This window comes from Myxine glutinosa, chromosome 14 (assembly GCF_964187855.1).
Source record: "Myxine glutinosa chromosome 14, kmMyxGlut1.1, whole genome shotgun sequence".
In the NCBI taxonomy this organism is placed as follows: domain Eukaryota; kingdom Metazoa; phylum Chordata; class Myxini; order Myxiniformes; family Myxinidae; genus Myxine; species Myxine glutinosa.
The window spans coordinates 34549732-34567036 of record NC_136274.1 but is presented as its reverse complement, the minus strand read 5'-3'; the positions used below and the strand labels follow the sequence as shown (position 1 = coordinate 34567036).

Genomic DNA, 17305 nt, shown 5'->3' with positions numbered 1-17305 from the left:
CTGCACCCTTCTCTCCCCAAGCGCATTCGCGCTGATCCACACACTCACTGCTCATACACTGCTCCACACACCTGTCCAGTTGCACACCTGTGCAATCACACCTGTTCCATCCTCACACACACGGCATCATCTCAGCTAACTACTCCCTTCTGAAACTTGCGCTTCCCAGTCGTCCCTTTAACTATTGCGCTCCCTCGTCATTATCAACCACACTAAACTACCTGCGTCCCCACTACAGGTATCAGTCACTAACTAACCTTAACGTTACCTACTGTCATCTTCTAGATCCCTACACACAATATCCTAACCCACCCGGGCTAGTTTTCACTGCCATACACCCCATAAACTATTGCTCCTTTGCCCCCCATCTGTGAGGGATGGTGGATTTGCCATCCCACCACATCGGGGGTCTCTCACTACCAATTTTGCACATCAAATTTCAACAAATAAAAAATTTGCCAATCACTACCCATCATCTGCCAATCACTACTGCCAATCCTTTGCCAATCATCAAATTTTGTTTTTCTCTAATTTTGGGTCCAAAACACTAACCTCATCACCCAGTCGACTCACTAATACCTCTCGGTGCGCCAATTCCTGTCCAAAGCCTGGCTTCGTAAAGCCAAGCAATGGATGCTGGTTGTTTTGTGCCAGCGGCTGGATGCGTCCGGCACTCGGTGCAGGGACGGGGGCTTACCCGTGCCGAGATCCCACGCACCACCTCGGCGTGGAGCCATCCAATGCCCCGATCTCGACCTGCCGGCACGTCTCACCAAAAAGTGGTCGCCATGACGACCCTTTCTATCGGGCTGCCAGCTCCGCCTAGTGGAGCCTGGACGCGGCCGTTCAAAGCGAGGCCCAGCACGCACCGAGGGCCCGACTCGGCTATAAGTCGTTCTAAACTCTATCCCGTCTAACGTCGATGCTTCACCTGGACGCTTACACCCCGCAGCCCGTTCCTTGCTCACACATCCAGCCGTTTCCATGCCCCTCGTACCGTTCCTTACACACCCAGGTACACCCATTCCACTCACCGCCTTGGTCACACACCTGACCACCGAACACTTTGGCACACATTCGTTGCTCGCACACCTCACCAATACACCGCTTCGCACCCCCTCCTCGGTCACCTCCTCTGTGACAATCACAGGTGTGCTCTCATTCGCACACCCAACCACGTGCCTCACCACCAACTCCAGCGTGCATTCCCACTCACGCTCTACCATTCCAGGTGTGCATCCTTCCATCCCAGGTGTACATCCTCGCTCACCTGTCACAACTAACTCACGCTCCATGTCACTCTCACTACTTTCACCTCCATTCCTGACAGCGCACTCACCCTTACTCTTGACAGCGCACTCTTTCCTCGTGCACCTGCCCGTCACACACCTTTCTCGCGCACACTCTCCCGTTACACCCTCTGTAACACTCACCACAGGTGGACACTCTTCCTTACTTCTGACAGCGCACTCTTTCCTCATGCACCTGTCCGTCACACACCTTTCTCGCGCACACTCTTGCGCACACTCTCCCGTCACACCCTCTGTAACACTCACCACCCCGCGCTTCCATGTGCTCCCTCGCACACACGCTACGACCGACTCACTCTCGCCAGCACACTCACTCCTTGGCACGCACTTTTTCCTCACACACCCCAGAGTCGGACTTTCTCGCTCACCTCCTCTTTCGCACACCAGACCTGTCGCACACTTCACCAACGGCCTTTCACGAACACCCGGATCCAAACCAATCCCCAAGCTTCTTAAATCCCCTGGCGCATCATACGCACGACCATATTGGTCACCACTTACACCGGGTCCTCTTCCTCTTCGCTTCTCCTCCATCACCTGCGAATCCCTCATCCGGTTAATGAGCACATCATCACGATCCGAACACAGACTTTGGACCAATTCTTTTACTTCCTCCTTTATCTCTTTCTTATCCTCTCTCCGTCGCTTCTTAATTTCGCTCACCCCTTCTTCCACTTCTTCTAATTTTTGCTTCATCTCCTTCATCTCTTCGTGCGCCCCTTTAAGTTCTTCCTCTAACTCCACTTTATTTTTTTCTATGTGCTCCCGCACCTCCCGCTCTTTAACCTCCATTACCTCTACCACCTTGTCCATTTTCCTCGTCAGGTCCTCATGTACCGTCTGGCACTCTTTTTTAATTACCCCTACGTCCTTTTTCATCTCCTTCTGTGTCGATTTTAAACCCTCTATTACCGCTGTGTTCTTCTTTACCTGGTCCCCCAACTCCTTTTGTCCCACTGTCAGTTGTTCTACTCCCAGCGTCAACTCCTCTATACCACCTTGCAATTTTACAGTCCCCTTTCTCACCTCTTTCTCCATGCGCTCCTTACAGTGCCTCACCTCCTCGCGCACTCCTCCGACCTCCTCACTCACTCCTCTTCTGATCTCCTCTCCCATCACTTGCATCTCCTGCCCAGATGCCACCCTCATCTGCTCCATTTCCTCCCTGTGAGCATCCAGTTTGGTTTCTACCCCCATTCTGACCCCCTCTATCTGCTGCTCCATTTGTTTAACTTCCCTTTCCGCTTGGTGCCTCATGTCCCTCAATTTGCCTTCCATACTGTTTTCTAACCCCTCTAACCCATTTTTCACTCCCTCTATCTGATTCTCCTGGGCAGCCATTCTATTTTCTACCCCCGTTAACCCATGTTTCACTCCCTCTATCTGATTCTCTTGAGCGGCCATTCTGTTTTCTACCCCCGTTAACCCATTCTTTACTTCTTTTATCCCGTTGTCTAACCCCTCAAAATTATTGTCTAACTTCCCAATTTTCTTGTCTAACTCCTCAAAATTATTGTCTAACTTCCCAATTTTCTTGTCTAACTCCTCAAAATTATTGTCTAACTTCCCAATTTTCTTGTCTAACCCCCCGATTTGATTCCCTAGTCGCTCCCCCATTCTGTTTTCCATTTTCTCCATTTCCCTGGCTCTTTTTTCGTTGTCGCTCTTCGACTCTGCCATGTATTCGCTAAACCGTGCCATGAACTGCTGCATGTCAAACGGCTGCATGTTAAAGCCCGCTGATACAGCCGGCTCGGCTACCGCGCGCTCGTGCGAGGCGCCTTTTTGCGCGCCCGCTACTTCGTGCGTGACGGCGCTATTTTGCGAACCTGCCGCCCTCACTGCTTCGCTCTCCTCTTGTCCCTCAATTTGGTCCTGGACCGACCCTGCTTCACTCTCCCCTACCGGACCCCAGCCGTCTTGATCCGCCATAGCGCGACTTTCAAAATTCGAGTTTCGTAAAACAAATTCGAAATTTCGCCGTTATACTTTCGTCGAGCGCAGTACCCGCGCTCCGGATCGATTTTGTCGAGCGCCGTACGCGCTCCGGATCGATTTTGTCGAGCGCAGTACGCGCTCCGGATCGATTTTCCCTCCCAAAATTTGGGCCTAACTAATTTAGTCCCGGGTCCGAATCTCACTCCTCGACACCAATTGTTACCGACGTGGCTTGGATGTTATTTACCGAGCGGTTTATTGGTATGACCACGTCTGCACAAGTTACCCGATTGTGCCCGAACGTTGACTAGCCGCGCTATGCTGGCTCAATAAGAAAAAGAAGACACCCGGCTGGATTACAATCACACAATACGACACCAACGTTTCGATTCTCAAGTATATTCGTACGGAAAAGGTTAGATTACAGGGGCTAGAGGTATATTACAGGAAGACAGGCACTTAGACACACTCTTATATTAACCCCGGACAGACGACAGACACACGGGACAAAATGCTGACTCACACGGGGGTTGATGAAAAGGACAGCGGGTATCGATGGCTCAAGGTGCACTCCTGGCTCAAGGCAGAATCGACTCGGTCCGGTCCAGAGATGCGGGGAGGTATCGTCGCGCTGGGGGTGGCGGTGGCTTCTCTCTCCAGTCTCCAAGCTGAGGCGCATCTGACGTCACATCCGGCGCGTGGCCGCGTATATCCGGCGGGGAGTGACACGCCCTCGGCTCGTTAGCTCCGCCTCGTGGAATCGGCACGTTGCTTCTCATTGGGTGCGTGCGGGGGGGGGTTACTGGCTCCGCCCCCGACGAGGAGCTGACAGCCAGCCCCTTCGGGGTAACCCCGTGGAGCGCATGGTCTGGAGCTAATCGAGCCGGTGTGAGGACGCATCCTCCCCCGCTCCGCCGCCATCTCCTCTGTTGTTGTTGTAATTGTTGTTGTAGTTGTTGTTATTGTTGTTGTTTGGGGAAGAAGATGGGAGGAGGTATGGGAAAGGTCCTAAACTCACTACTGGTGCCATATAATCACATTCTGGTGCAACGAAGAGTCATAATTAATGGAAACGAGGCCTTAACTGACATAGATTAAGAATAACTAGGAAGATGTCCGAAAGTTGTCTACGTGTGGTGCGGTGGACCTGGGCACGACATTTAATGGGGGAAGAAGGGGAAGGTCGGCTCTACTGATTGTTATTTACATGCAATGGGACTAGGGAATGGGGGATTGGGGAAAGTTGGGGAGTATTGGAGAAAATAGGGGAATATTTACAAGCGGATATGGAGGCCAAATTCCATATTCGCAACAATATATATACAGACTTGGCATTTAATATGGAATTTTATTTTTTTCTTGACTTGGGTTTACTTTCTTAACTCAGTATATCAATCTGGTGAGTTTCTTTCACACTTTGGTGATGTATTTGTTAAAAGAACCATGTCACTGATTGTCTGTCGCAGCAAGACGTCAACCACAGGATTATATCACAGGTGGCGTGGCAAAATGTACGGACAGGTGCATTTGATGATTGGCTTCACAGTCGGGTATACAAGGGTTGTTGCGTTCTGTATTAGTGGAAAACAACTGCTGCACGTCTCCAAAAGTTATTGTCGCTTCCTCTGGAGATGGTCCGTCAACTCGACAATGCTGTTTGTCATGGAGTGGTGGCTTTACGAAATTACGGCATGAAACAGCGTGCTATTGCTCGGCAGTATGGCATCACTCAAGGTCAGGTGTCAAAGATCCTGAAACGAAATGCTCAGAGGGGTGTCCCTACTCCAATGCCGAGGCCAGGACGTCCCCGCAGAACCACAAGGAGGGATGATCGCCAGCTGCACCGGTTAGTCCACAATGGCCGTACCAAGTCAGCTAATCGGCTTAGGGCTGAGTGGCAGCAACTGACAAATGTGCCTGTATCCAGAAGGCGAGTCAACCAACGACTGGTTCAAGCAGGCTATCGTGCCAGGCGTCCCCTGAGAAAGCCACGCCTGACCAGACAACACCGCCAGCGCCGATTGCAGTGGGCCAGAGAGCACCGTCAATGGCAGCCAGGACACTGGAATCACGTGATCTTCAGTGACGAGTCTAGATTTCTGGTCTATCGTCAAGATGGCCACGTCCGAGTGCACAGACAAGTGCATGAAGCCTACAACAAAGATTGTATAGTGCCAAGAGTCTAAGCTGGAGGTGGTGGGGTGACCGTTTGGGCTGCTTTTCATGCAGGGGGCAAAACTGACCTGGTTGTTCTGAATGGAAACCTGAACCAGTTCAAGTACAGGGCCATTCTGGAAGAAACATTGCTTCCATTTGCTCGTGCAGCCTTTCGAGGAAACTTTGTTTTCCAAGATGACAATGCACAGCCTCATCGTGCTCGCATGATCCAACACTTTCTTGCTGACCGTGGTGTAGAGCATATGGAGTGGCCTGCCATGTCCCCGGATATGAATCCGATAGAGAACTTGTGGGCAGAATTAACGCGTCAAATCGACCACTTGGACGAGCAGCCGACCTCTGTGCATGAATTGCAGCAGACTATTGTCTCTGCATGGCAAGCGATTCCTGTCCAAACCTTGGCAAATCTCGTGAACAGCATGCCTCAACGTGTACGTGCTCTCCTGAATGCTCGTGGGGGTGACACGAAGTACTGAACTGTAATTTTACTGTCCGTAATCCCAGTCGTAATGTAACTTTTGTTTTTGTTAAAAAGTTTTTTGGCTAATTTGCAAAATAGAGATACTTCTGGAAAACGTACACAAGTTTAACACAGTACTGTCCATGAATTGAGTTTGATATCAGTTTACATCACTTTCAAGGATCAATTTATTTGTTTCGAAATGTCAAATGTGGTTTTTGTTTCTTTTAAAGGTCACATTAACAAAACTAGAATAATTTAAACATAATTCCAATGAACTTTTGGTTCTAAGACATCTTGAAAAGTAAGTTCACCCCCACAAAAAAATATTCCATATTAAATGCCAAGTCTGTGTATATATATATATATATATATATATATATATATATATATATATATATATATATATATATATAGACATATATATATAATAATAATGATGATGCATTTATTTTATATAGCGCTTTTCAGGAAGCCCAAAGACGCTTTGACAGGGTGCAAAACATAATGCATAGCAAAACATAAAGACAATTGCAAAAAAAGAAGAATCAATAGGGAAATATTCAAAGCACAAAGGAGGGAGAAGGAGAGGAGATAGTCAGGGGTTAGATGCTGTGGGTTAAATGTTGAATGCAGTGTTGAACAGGTGGGTCTTGAGTGATGTTTTGAATGTGGTGAGTGAGGAGGAGTCTCTGATGGTGTGAGGTAGCGAGTTCCAGAGGGTGGGAGCAGCGATGGAGAAGGCCCTGTCCCCCCAGGATCTAAATTTGGTCCGGATGGGGGGGGGGGGGGGGTCAGGAGGTTGGTACCAGCAGAGCGGAGGTTGCGGGTGGGAGTGTGTCTGGAGAGGAGGTCAGCCAGGTAGGATGGGGCCAGGTTATGGAGGGCTTTGTAGGTCAAGAGGAGGATTTTGTACTGGATTCTCTGGGAGATGGGGAGCCAGTGAAGCTTGTAAAGGACGGGGGTGATGTGGTCACGGGTCCGGGAATGGGTGAGTAGACGGGCAGCGGAGTTCTGAATGTATTGGAGTTTATTGGTGATTGTTGAGGGTGAACCATAAAGGAGGCTATTGCAGTAGTCCAGACGGGAAGTGATGAAGGCGTGGATGAGGGTTTCTGCAGCCACGGAGGAGAGGGATGGACGGAGACGGGCGATGTTATATATACACAAAGAATTAAGTTAAGCACCCCTACACAAAGAATTAAGTTAAGCACCCCCTAATCCTGTCCTGAACCTGAACCCCCTCGAGCACGTTTGGGACATGTTGGGACGACAAATTGCGAAGATGGTCCCTCCAATAGCCAATCTGGATGAATTGGAACGTGCATTACATCGGGAATGGAACAACCTGCCACAGCAACGCATACGACGGCTTACAGGGTCTATGAGACGTAGGGTTGAGTCAGTGATCCGATCACGTGGGTCCTACACACGTTATTGACGCAAAGATCGCTAGAGGTCTTCTCAGAACAATGACTGTACGTTAGAAAACATAAACGTCATCCACACTGTCCGTGATGGACCTATAGCTCCATACTTAAATTGAGGTGAAAATATGCCTAAAATTCCCAAAAAATTTCACCTTAAATTATTCAGAATAAAATATTGAAAACGGCATGATTGTTATGTTTTTATGTGACCATAATATCACTTCTCCAGAAAATATAGCAATATCATGGGTATATTACACTGTTTTGACGACAACAAACTTGTAATGTGCGAGGTTGTAAAAAAACGGGGGGGGTGCTTAACTTAATTCTTTGTGTATATATTGTTACAGACGCGGTTTTGGATGTTAGTTTACCGAGCGGTTTGGTATGACCGCGTCTGCACAGTTTACCTGATTATACTCGAACGTTGGCCGAGTCGCGCTACGCTAAATCAATTGAGGAAAGGACACAACGGCTGGGTTAAATGACACGACACCAGGGGTACAGTTCTCAAGACCTCCGGAGGAGGTTATAATATTTGTATGCGGAACGTTGAGATTACAAGGACAAGAGGTACAGCATAGGAAGGTAGGCACTTAGACACACTTATCTTATTCCTGACAGACCACAGATAAACGGGACAAGACTGACTCACACAGGGATTGATGGCAAGGAAGGGCAGGTAGTCGATGGACAGCACAAGGTGCACCTTGGCTCAGGGACAGGATAGCGCGGTCCAAAAGATGCAGGGAGGTTTCGTCGTGCTGGAGGTGGCGTCTGGTTCTCTTCAAGCTGGGGGCGCATCTGACGTCACGTCCGGTAAATGGCTGCGTATATCCAGCGGGGAGTGACACGCCCTCGGCTCGTTAGCTCCGCCCCAGATGGAATCGGCCCGCCGCTTCTTATTGGGTGCGGGGGGTTACCGGGCTCCGCCCTTGACGAGGGGCCGACAGTCAGCCCCTTCGTGGTAACCCCGCCGGAGCACATGGGCAATGGCGGCTAACCAAGCCGGAGTGAGGACGCACACTCCCCGCGCGCTGTTGTTGTAGTTGTTGTTGTTGTTGTTGTAGTTTCATGAGGAAGATGGGAGGAGGTATGGGGAGGTCCTAAACTCACTACTGGTGCCATACAATCACATTCTGGTGCAACGAAGAGTCAGAATTAATGGAAACGAGTCCTTAACTGACATAGACTAAGAATAACTAGCAAGATGTCCTATAGTTGTCTACGTGAGATGCGGTGAACCTGGGCACGACATTTAATGGGGGAAAAAGGGGAAGGTCGGTTCTACAGAGTGTTGTTTACAGACAATGGGACTAGGGAATGGGGGATTGGGGATAGTTGGGGAGTATTGGGGAAATAGGGGAATATTTACAAGCGGATATGGATGGAGGCCAAATCCCATATCCGCAACAATATATATATATATGTATGTGTGTATGTATGTATGTATGTGTGTATGTATGTATATGTATGTATGTATGTATGTATATGTATGTATATATGTATGTATGTATATATATATACGGGACAAGAGGACCGCCCTAATATATATATATTATATATATATATATATATATATATATATATATATATATATATATATATATATATATATATATATATATATATATATATATATATATATATATATATATAGTCACGTGAAAAAGTAAGTACACCCCATGTAATGTTTTGACTTTTTCAACATATTTCAACATACAGCTATTTGATCTTCATTTCAATAATATTGATCGATAAAGGTGAGATAATATAACAAATATCATGAAAATTTGCATTTTGTCATCCATTGTATAATTTAAATAAACATAAATGCAAATTTTGCATGTGGAAAAAGTAAGTACACCCCTACATTTATCACTACTTCAAATACCTAAAATTAGAATCAGGTGCACCAGCTCAGGTGCAAATGATTAGAACATCATTAGAGAGGATCTTGGAGGAACCTGCCTTATTTAAACCTCAGACATTTCGTTTGGTTTGCTCTTTGTTGTTGAAGTGTGCGGCGTCACCATGCTTAGATCAAAAGAGCTCTCTGAGGCCTTCAGAAATAAGGTTATAGATGCCTATGAGTCTAGGAAGGGATTTAAAAAGATCTCCAAACAATTTGAAATCAATCATTCGACTGTCCGGAAGATCATCTACAAGTGGAGAAGATTCCAAACAACTGCCAACTTGTTCAGGCTAGGCTGCCCCAGCAAGTTCAGCCCGAGAGCAGACCGCAAGATGCTGAAAGAAGTCTCCAAGAACCCCAGAATGTCATCATGGGACCTACAGGTAGCGCTTGCCACTGTTGATGTCAAAGTGCACGAGTCTACCATTAGAAAGAGGCTGCACAAATTTGATCTACATGGGAGGTGTGCCAGGAGGAAACCTTCGCTGTCTAGAAAGAACATCAGGGCAAGACTAAAGTTTGCCAATGAACACCTAGGCAAAGACCAGCACATCTGGAACAATGTGCTCTGGACAGATGAGTCAAAGGTAGAGCTATTTGGCCACAGTACCAGAAGACATGTTTGGCAAAAACTAAAGACAGCATTTGACCACAAGAACCTGATACCAACTGTACAGCATGGTGGTGGAAATATTATGGTTTGGGGCAGCTTTGCTGCATCAGGGCCTGGGCAGCTCACCATCATATAATCCATTATGAATTCTTCATTGTACCAGAGGGTGCTTGAGGATAATGTGAGGCCATCTGTCAGAAAGTTGAAGCTCAACCGAAGGTGGACCTTGCAACATGACAATGACCCTAAACATACCAGTAAATCCACCAAGGAATGGCTGAAAAGAAAGAAATGGAGGGTTCTGGAATGGCCAAGTCAAAGCCCGGATCTAAATCCCATCGAGATGTTGTGGGGGGATTCGAAACGAGCTGTGCATGCAAGAAACCCCTCAAACATCGCACAGCTGAAAGAATTCTGCATGGAGGAGTGGGCAAAAATTTCTCCCAGTCGATGTCAGATACTGGTAGACAGTTATAAGAAACGCCGACTTGAAGTTGTTTCTGCCAAAGGGGGCAATACCACCTATTAGAGCCAAGGGTGTACTTACTTTTTCCACATGCGAAATTTGCATTTATGTTTATTTAAATTATACAATGGACTACAAAATGTAAATGTTTTATGATATTTGTTATATTATATCCCCTTTATCTATATTATAATAGCCGTAGATGATTCTGTCTGTCTGTCTGTCTGTCTATCTGTTGGGTGTCTGTCCGGGGTGTGGCTTACTCGGTTTGCAGAGTAGCTCCACCCATAGCTCCACCCATTCTGGGAGTGGCTATAAACAAATATCCACCATTTTATTAACTCGCATAGCTTTGAGTCCTGTTTTGTAGGCCCGTGGTGTCTTGCTCTCCCCCAGTTTTATTTCAAATCAAATTCGATAAATCATTTCATTTTTCACAGTCGCTAACATAGTTTTTGACTCGGTTGAAAAAAAACGGGAAGAAAATCCGATGAAAGTTGCCGTTTATAGAACGAAATGAATTCTCAAAGGCCTGTAACTTCAAGGCCATTGAGTCTCTCTCACGCCTTTATCTCCAATCTAACTCACCATATGATTTCATTTTTATCGATGGTTTTACTTTTAGACTCGGTGTCAGCAATAATTGAGAACAATCCACACACGCGGGAAAATGCAGAGATATATTTTTTAAAATCGCGTCATGGTGTATCATACACCGCCCAACATGACACCGCCGGCAATGTGTCGATATATATTAAAAATTCGCTTTTGCTTTTCCGTTATGATATATTACTATTTCGTTTGATGATAGTCGTCACAAAAACGTCAACAATGATGCCGACATATATTTCTTCGTTTTTATTTCATTCAACATATTAGCCGGAAGTAAAATATGTTTCAGGAAATTACCGAGATATTTCTTCGTTTTTTTTATTAGTTATGTGCGCATACACTTTAAATAGGTTTATTTGAAATCTTTAATTTTCCACAAACATTCCACACACGCGGGAAAATGCAGAGATATATTTTTTAAAATCGCGTCATGGTGTATCATACACCGCCCAACATGACACCGACGGCAATGTGTCGATATCTATTTTAAATTCGATATATCATTTCATTTTTCACAGTCGCTAACATAGTTTTAGACTCGGTTGAAAAAAAACGAGAAGAAAATCCGATGAAAGTTGCCGTTTATAGAACGAAATGAATTCTCAAATGCCTGTAACTTCAAGGCCATTGAGTCTCTCTCACGCCTTTATCTCCAATATAACTCACCATCATGGTTTTAGACTCGGTGTCAGCAACGCGGGAAAACGCAGAGATATATTTTTAAAAATACACCATATCACCGCCCAACAGCCAACAAGTATCATACACCGCCCAACATGACACAGACGTCAACATTTCGACATTATCGCTTTTTCTTTAAACCGAGCCGAACCGAATAAACCGAGTGAATTCACCGTTTACCTTTGATGACAGTCGTCACAAAACGACATATATTTCTTCGTTTTTATTTCATTCAACATTTTTAGCCGGAAGTAAAATTACCGAGAAATTACCGAGTTCAGGAAATTACCGAGACATATTTCTTCGTTTTTTAATTTATTAGTTATTTGCGCATACACTTTAAATAGGTCTATTTGAAATATTAAATTTTCACAATGTAATTTACTTGCTATTTGTCATTTGATGATTACGAGACAAATTCCTCTTGAGGATCGTGACAATTCATGCGCTGCGTGGAAACTTATATTTCCAAAATGAATGAGACGATCGATGAAGAACGCAGACTTGAACAGGATGTAGCAAGAAAACGAATGAGACGGGCGAACGAGTCCATCGACGAACGTCAATGCAAACTTGCGGGGTCACCCGTGGGAATCCCACGGGCATGGATGTGTGTGACATTTCGACATATTGAGTTAGATGCTGCACATTCATTTTTACAAAATGGTTACTGGCAAGTCATCAGATCCAGAAATGGTGTCATGAACACAATTTATTTACGTGCAAGCACGAAAGCAAGACGGGCCGATTTCCGATTCCGACGGGCCGACGGGCGAGATGGGCCGATTTGGAGCAAGAAAAAGAACGAGACGGGAGAAAAACGAGAGAAACGAGACGGGGAAAGCCGATTGGAGAGGCGAGTGAGGCGCGATTGGAGAGGAGTGTGAGGCGCGATTGGAGAGGAGTGTGAGGCGCGATTGGAGAGGAGTGTGAGGCACGATTGGAGAGGAGTGATTGGAGGGGAGTGTGAGGCGCGATTGGAGAGGAGTGTGAGGTGCGATTGGAGAGGAGTGTGAGGCGTGATTGGAGAGGAGTGTGAGGCGCGATTGGAGAGGAGTGTGAGGCGCGATTGGAGAGGCGTGTGAGGGATTGGAGAGGAGAGGAGTGTGAGGGATTGGAGAGGTGAGGGATTGGAAAGGAGAGGGATGTGAGGGTTTGGAGAGGAGAGGAGTGCTAGGTGGAGACAGGAGAGTGTCAGGTGGAGAGGAGTGAGGGGTCACATATTATGTGAAATAAATAAAGTGTTCATCACACCATTTCTGGATCTGATGACTTGCCAGTAACCATTTTGTAAAAATGAATGTGCAGCATCTAACTCAATGTCGAAATGTCACACACATCCATGCCCGTGGGATTCCCACGGGTGACCCCGCTAGTCTTTCAATATTGTTGAAATGAAGATCAAATAGCTGTATGTTGAAATATGTTGAAAAAGTCAAAACTTTACATGGGGTGTACTTACTTTTTCACGTGACTGTATATATATATATATATATATATATATATATATATATATATATATATATATATATATATATATATATATATATATATATATATATATATATATATATACGCATATATATATATGTATATATATATATATATATATATATATATATATATATATGTATATATATATATATATATATATACTATATATATATATATATATGTATATATAAGAGCAAGGTGTGTGTGTGCATATCCTTTTCTTTGACTTATATGCAGTTCCATACCCCTGGGACAATCTCCATCAGATTTTGGGGTATCCAGTGTCAGGTCATGAGCACAAACTACCTCCCCTCGCCCCCAACCCCACTTTCCCGTGAGGGTGTCGTTCCCTTTGTAAGTGTTTCACCATAGCGGGAGGGAGCGTGTGTTTCTAGCTAAATTAAAATAAGGGATTTCTCTGCATGTGTGTATGTATGTATGTCTGTTCATTATAGAATCAAAAATGGCTGGGCCAATCTAGGGAGACTACTTGCAAATTTCTCCTCAGAATGTGGAATAGTGCAACTGTTTAACCACTAATCTCTGCCTCAGGGAGCGGCTACTGACACCATATTTTGTTCCCGGAGGGAGTGGGTATTACCAGTGAGAATAAATATCGACAACAGACTGCTCAGCATGAGGCTTCGGAGAAACCGACCTCAAACAAGGAAATGAGGACATTTGGCCCAACATTGCTGTGCTGCACTCCACGCTAATTTTTGCTGCACATTTAATCATCAATCTGACCCTGGTGTTGGGCTAGCGGCTAGGGTGCCGGCTTAGGATCCTCGGATCCTGGGTTCGAATCTCGGTCGATCGCTGAATTAACGCCAGGGGGGTTGACTCAGCCTGTTCATCCTTCCGAGGTCGGCTAATTGAGCACCAGTTCACTGGTAATTCCCTGTTTGTCGTTAAAGGCGGCAAAAAGGGTTGGCTTCAGGAAGGGCATCCGGCCGTAAAACATTGCTTCAAAAAGGGGACGGAAAAACAACAACAACCACGGTCCCCGAAAAAGGCCAACCCCCGCTTTGCGGGGAAAAATGGCCTCTAAAGGTGGTTTTTTTATTTTTTTTTATTTAATCATCAATCTCGTCGATGGTTTACTCAAGTTTTACTAACCTGATCTTGATCGGGCGATCCCACTTGTATTTACATTTAGATTGATTACCTCCCTTGGAACTGCTCTTACCCATTAACTTACCTCATTAACCCATTCCTTGTTACCCTTTCTTTGCAAACCAAAACGTTCTGCTCACCTAAATGATATTTTTCATTATTTTTGTCTTGTCGTCGCCTTTTTGACTCTGTCCGATGTAGCACTTCCCTGTAGTCCTTCAATATAGCAGCCCATCCCCATGCCATGTCTCTTATGCATACCTACCCACGAGGTAGTCTGTTCTTGCTAATCATTCACTCTTTCTCTGCTTGTAACTTAATCAAGTGTTTTGATCTCGTTTGGCTCTTGTCATGGTTCCCCTGTGTCCCATCGTGGGTTGTCAAATCTCACACCATCTGTCGTCCATCTCTTCCACGAGTATCAAACTTTTTTTAAACAAAGAAAGAAAACAAGTTTGTCCACAAAACTTTCACAATCATGCTGGACTTTTACTCGAGATAGTCGAGTCTTTCAAGGGTACGGAAGCGAATTCAGCCTTCTATCACAATTATTACAACACAAGAAATGATTATCTCATTGTAATCACATTGGGGTAGCATGTGCTTGTGCTTCCAAGGTGTGGGCACCATATCCTCTCGTGCTCTATTTTATTACATTTTCCACAACGTTGCATCTTGCTAAAACCTTTTTTAAACCTTTTTTAAATATACTACATGATATCACCACAGAAGGCTGCCCTGGGTTGTGCCACGGCCATGGCAGCTGTCAGCTTTCTGGAGGGGCATGGAGTTGCCAGTGTCATACAAATTGGCATGGAGCAGGATGCCAGCTGCCAACGGAGACAGCTTGTGGCGATGCGAGGGACAATGATGGGGGTGAGATCCTGATATCTAATTCCAACTCCAGTGAAATATTTAAGGCTTTGTTTCCAGAAAACCATCTCATCAATAGTCTGACCAAAAATGGTTCATCCACCTCATCGTTTGTTAATGAAAACTGTAAAAGAGATTTGCCATCTGAATTGTCTCTCACCAGATGGCCTTACAGACTGCCTTGATCCCGATTGCTGCTTTCAACTGCAGTGCCTCAGTGTCCCAGAATGCCATGGGGCCCCAGATCCCCTGGAACTACTAAAGCGAATGGGGAGGTTTGCAAATTGGGGGCCGAGTGTCAATGCAGATGGCTACCCTCCTCCATCCTTTTACAGTCGAGTCTCGTTCCTGGTTGGCAAAAATAGGGTCCACCAAATGCATGGAAATCTACCATTTGACACCAGGTTTGTTGTTTTTGGAATGGTCATCCAAACTTTCTGAATTATATTTTTGTATTTTGACCTTTTCATGTTCTTGTGGATTCCATTTTTTTTTTTGAACTGTAATTCTGGATTCGTGAGGCATTATACGTTCGTTATTATTGGTAAATTATTCTACTATTATTGTTGTTGTTAATATTATTAGTATTAATTAATATACGTAGTATGCTTTGTCACAGTGTTGTCATTGTTTTTGCTTTTTCCTCTGCCACCAAAGGTGGATGGAGGTTATGTTTTCACCCCTGTCCGTCTGTTTGTCCGTTTGTGAACAAAATATCTCAAAAAGTTGTGGACGGATTCAGACGAAACTTAGCGTATGTGACAATGACGAAATTATTAGATTTTGGTGAAGATCTGGATTCGGATCTGTCTACTAGGACTTTTAAGGGTGTAGTACTGGTGAACAGGTGATTTTTTTTTAGTTATTTTTTTTTTAGCTGAACAGTTTCCTTATAGTCTTATAAACAAGAATCATGCTATTAGAGGTCATAGAAGTACCCCTAATTATTTAAAAATTCAAATTTCAATTCAATTCAATATAATATTTTGCATTTTGCATGCATGAAATTTGTTATAACTTTAATTTGCATCATTCTTTTGGGCTGAAATTTGGACAGGATATTCATAATATCACTTCCTTTAAAATGATGAAGGCTTTTGTTTATAGGAGTAGCCATTGTGGATTTATTGAAGGACAACCAAGTTTTATCTGGTAATTGGCATAATTAGCTAATTAGTGAACATTTGACATAATTTCACAAAATCCTCTCATCAGGTAGTAGAGTAACACATGTATAATACATGTACCAAGTTTTGTGTGAAAAGAATGATAGGTGACATAGAAATAGAAGTAGAAATGTGTTCTTTGTTTTTCCTTGTTTTTTATTGACGGTCTAATTTATGCAAATTATATGCATGTAATATGACAAAGAAGCGTTGAAACTGGTCTGAGTTAAAGCCAAGATTATATCTTTCAAGAAAAACTGAAAATTAGATATTAACTTGACTTTGTTTTTGTGTAAAGGCCTCTCAAAGGTACCTATGTAGTTTTCTCAATTTTTCACCAGTACTACACCCTTAAGTGATTCTTCTCCATTGGGAGATAGGGCCAAAAATGATACATAGCAGGATATTTCAAAAAGTTATGGATGGATTTGGGCGAAACTTGTTGGACAGGTTATGTGTGGGACAAGGAAGAATCGATTCAATTTTGGTGAAGATCTGGATCCGGATCCAGCTAGTAGAATGTTTTAAGTGATTCTTCACCATTGAGTGATATGGCCAACTTGGCGGAGGTACGCTCTCTACTGAGTGCCCTTCTAGTTTATTTTGTAATCAGAATGCCATGCTGCGGAAGGACATAGTAAGCTGCTCTATACACCTTAAAATGGCGTGTGTTTAAAACATGGGAAATATTTCGGATTATTTGTAGGTAATTAACCTAATCAACTCAGCAGATCATGGCGATCATTTTGTTGTATCGCATTCCACTTCAAAGCTCCAGTAGAACTCCACAAAAGCATGCCTCACACACACACACATAGAGACACACACATCTCGTCCACTTATAGTAGATAGGTGTCTCGACTGGGACCATCCATGAATATACACAAGTGATTTATCATGTCATGTTTCAGAGATTATCTCCAGTCAGTCTTTCTGTGGTTGAAGATTGTAGACCGCAGCCACATAGAAGCAGCATTAAACCCCCTTTCGCAAGGGTCTGACGATATTGGTAGGGTTAAAATGATACCTACCAACAAAAATAAACTATCCAAC

At 44.5% G+C, this 17305-nt stretch overlaps 1 protein-coding gene across 1 annotated transcript in view; it reads left to right on the top strand.

Annotated features, from left to right (window-relative positions):
- LOC137439239 (teneurin-3) overlaps positions 1-17305 on the top strand; it is a 319589-nt gene that overhangs the window by 193362 nt on the left and 108922 nt on the right. Inside the window, exons 14-15 of the mRNA XM_078768166.1 lie at positions 14943-15089; positions 15250-15490. Of these exons, the coding sequence (XP_078624292.1) occupies positions 14943-15089; positions 15250-15490 (388 nt within the window). The remainder of the gene's footprint in view (positions 1-14942; positions 15090-15249; positions 15491-17305) is intronic.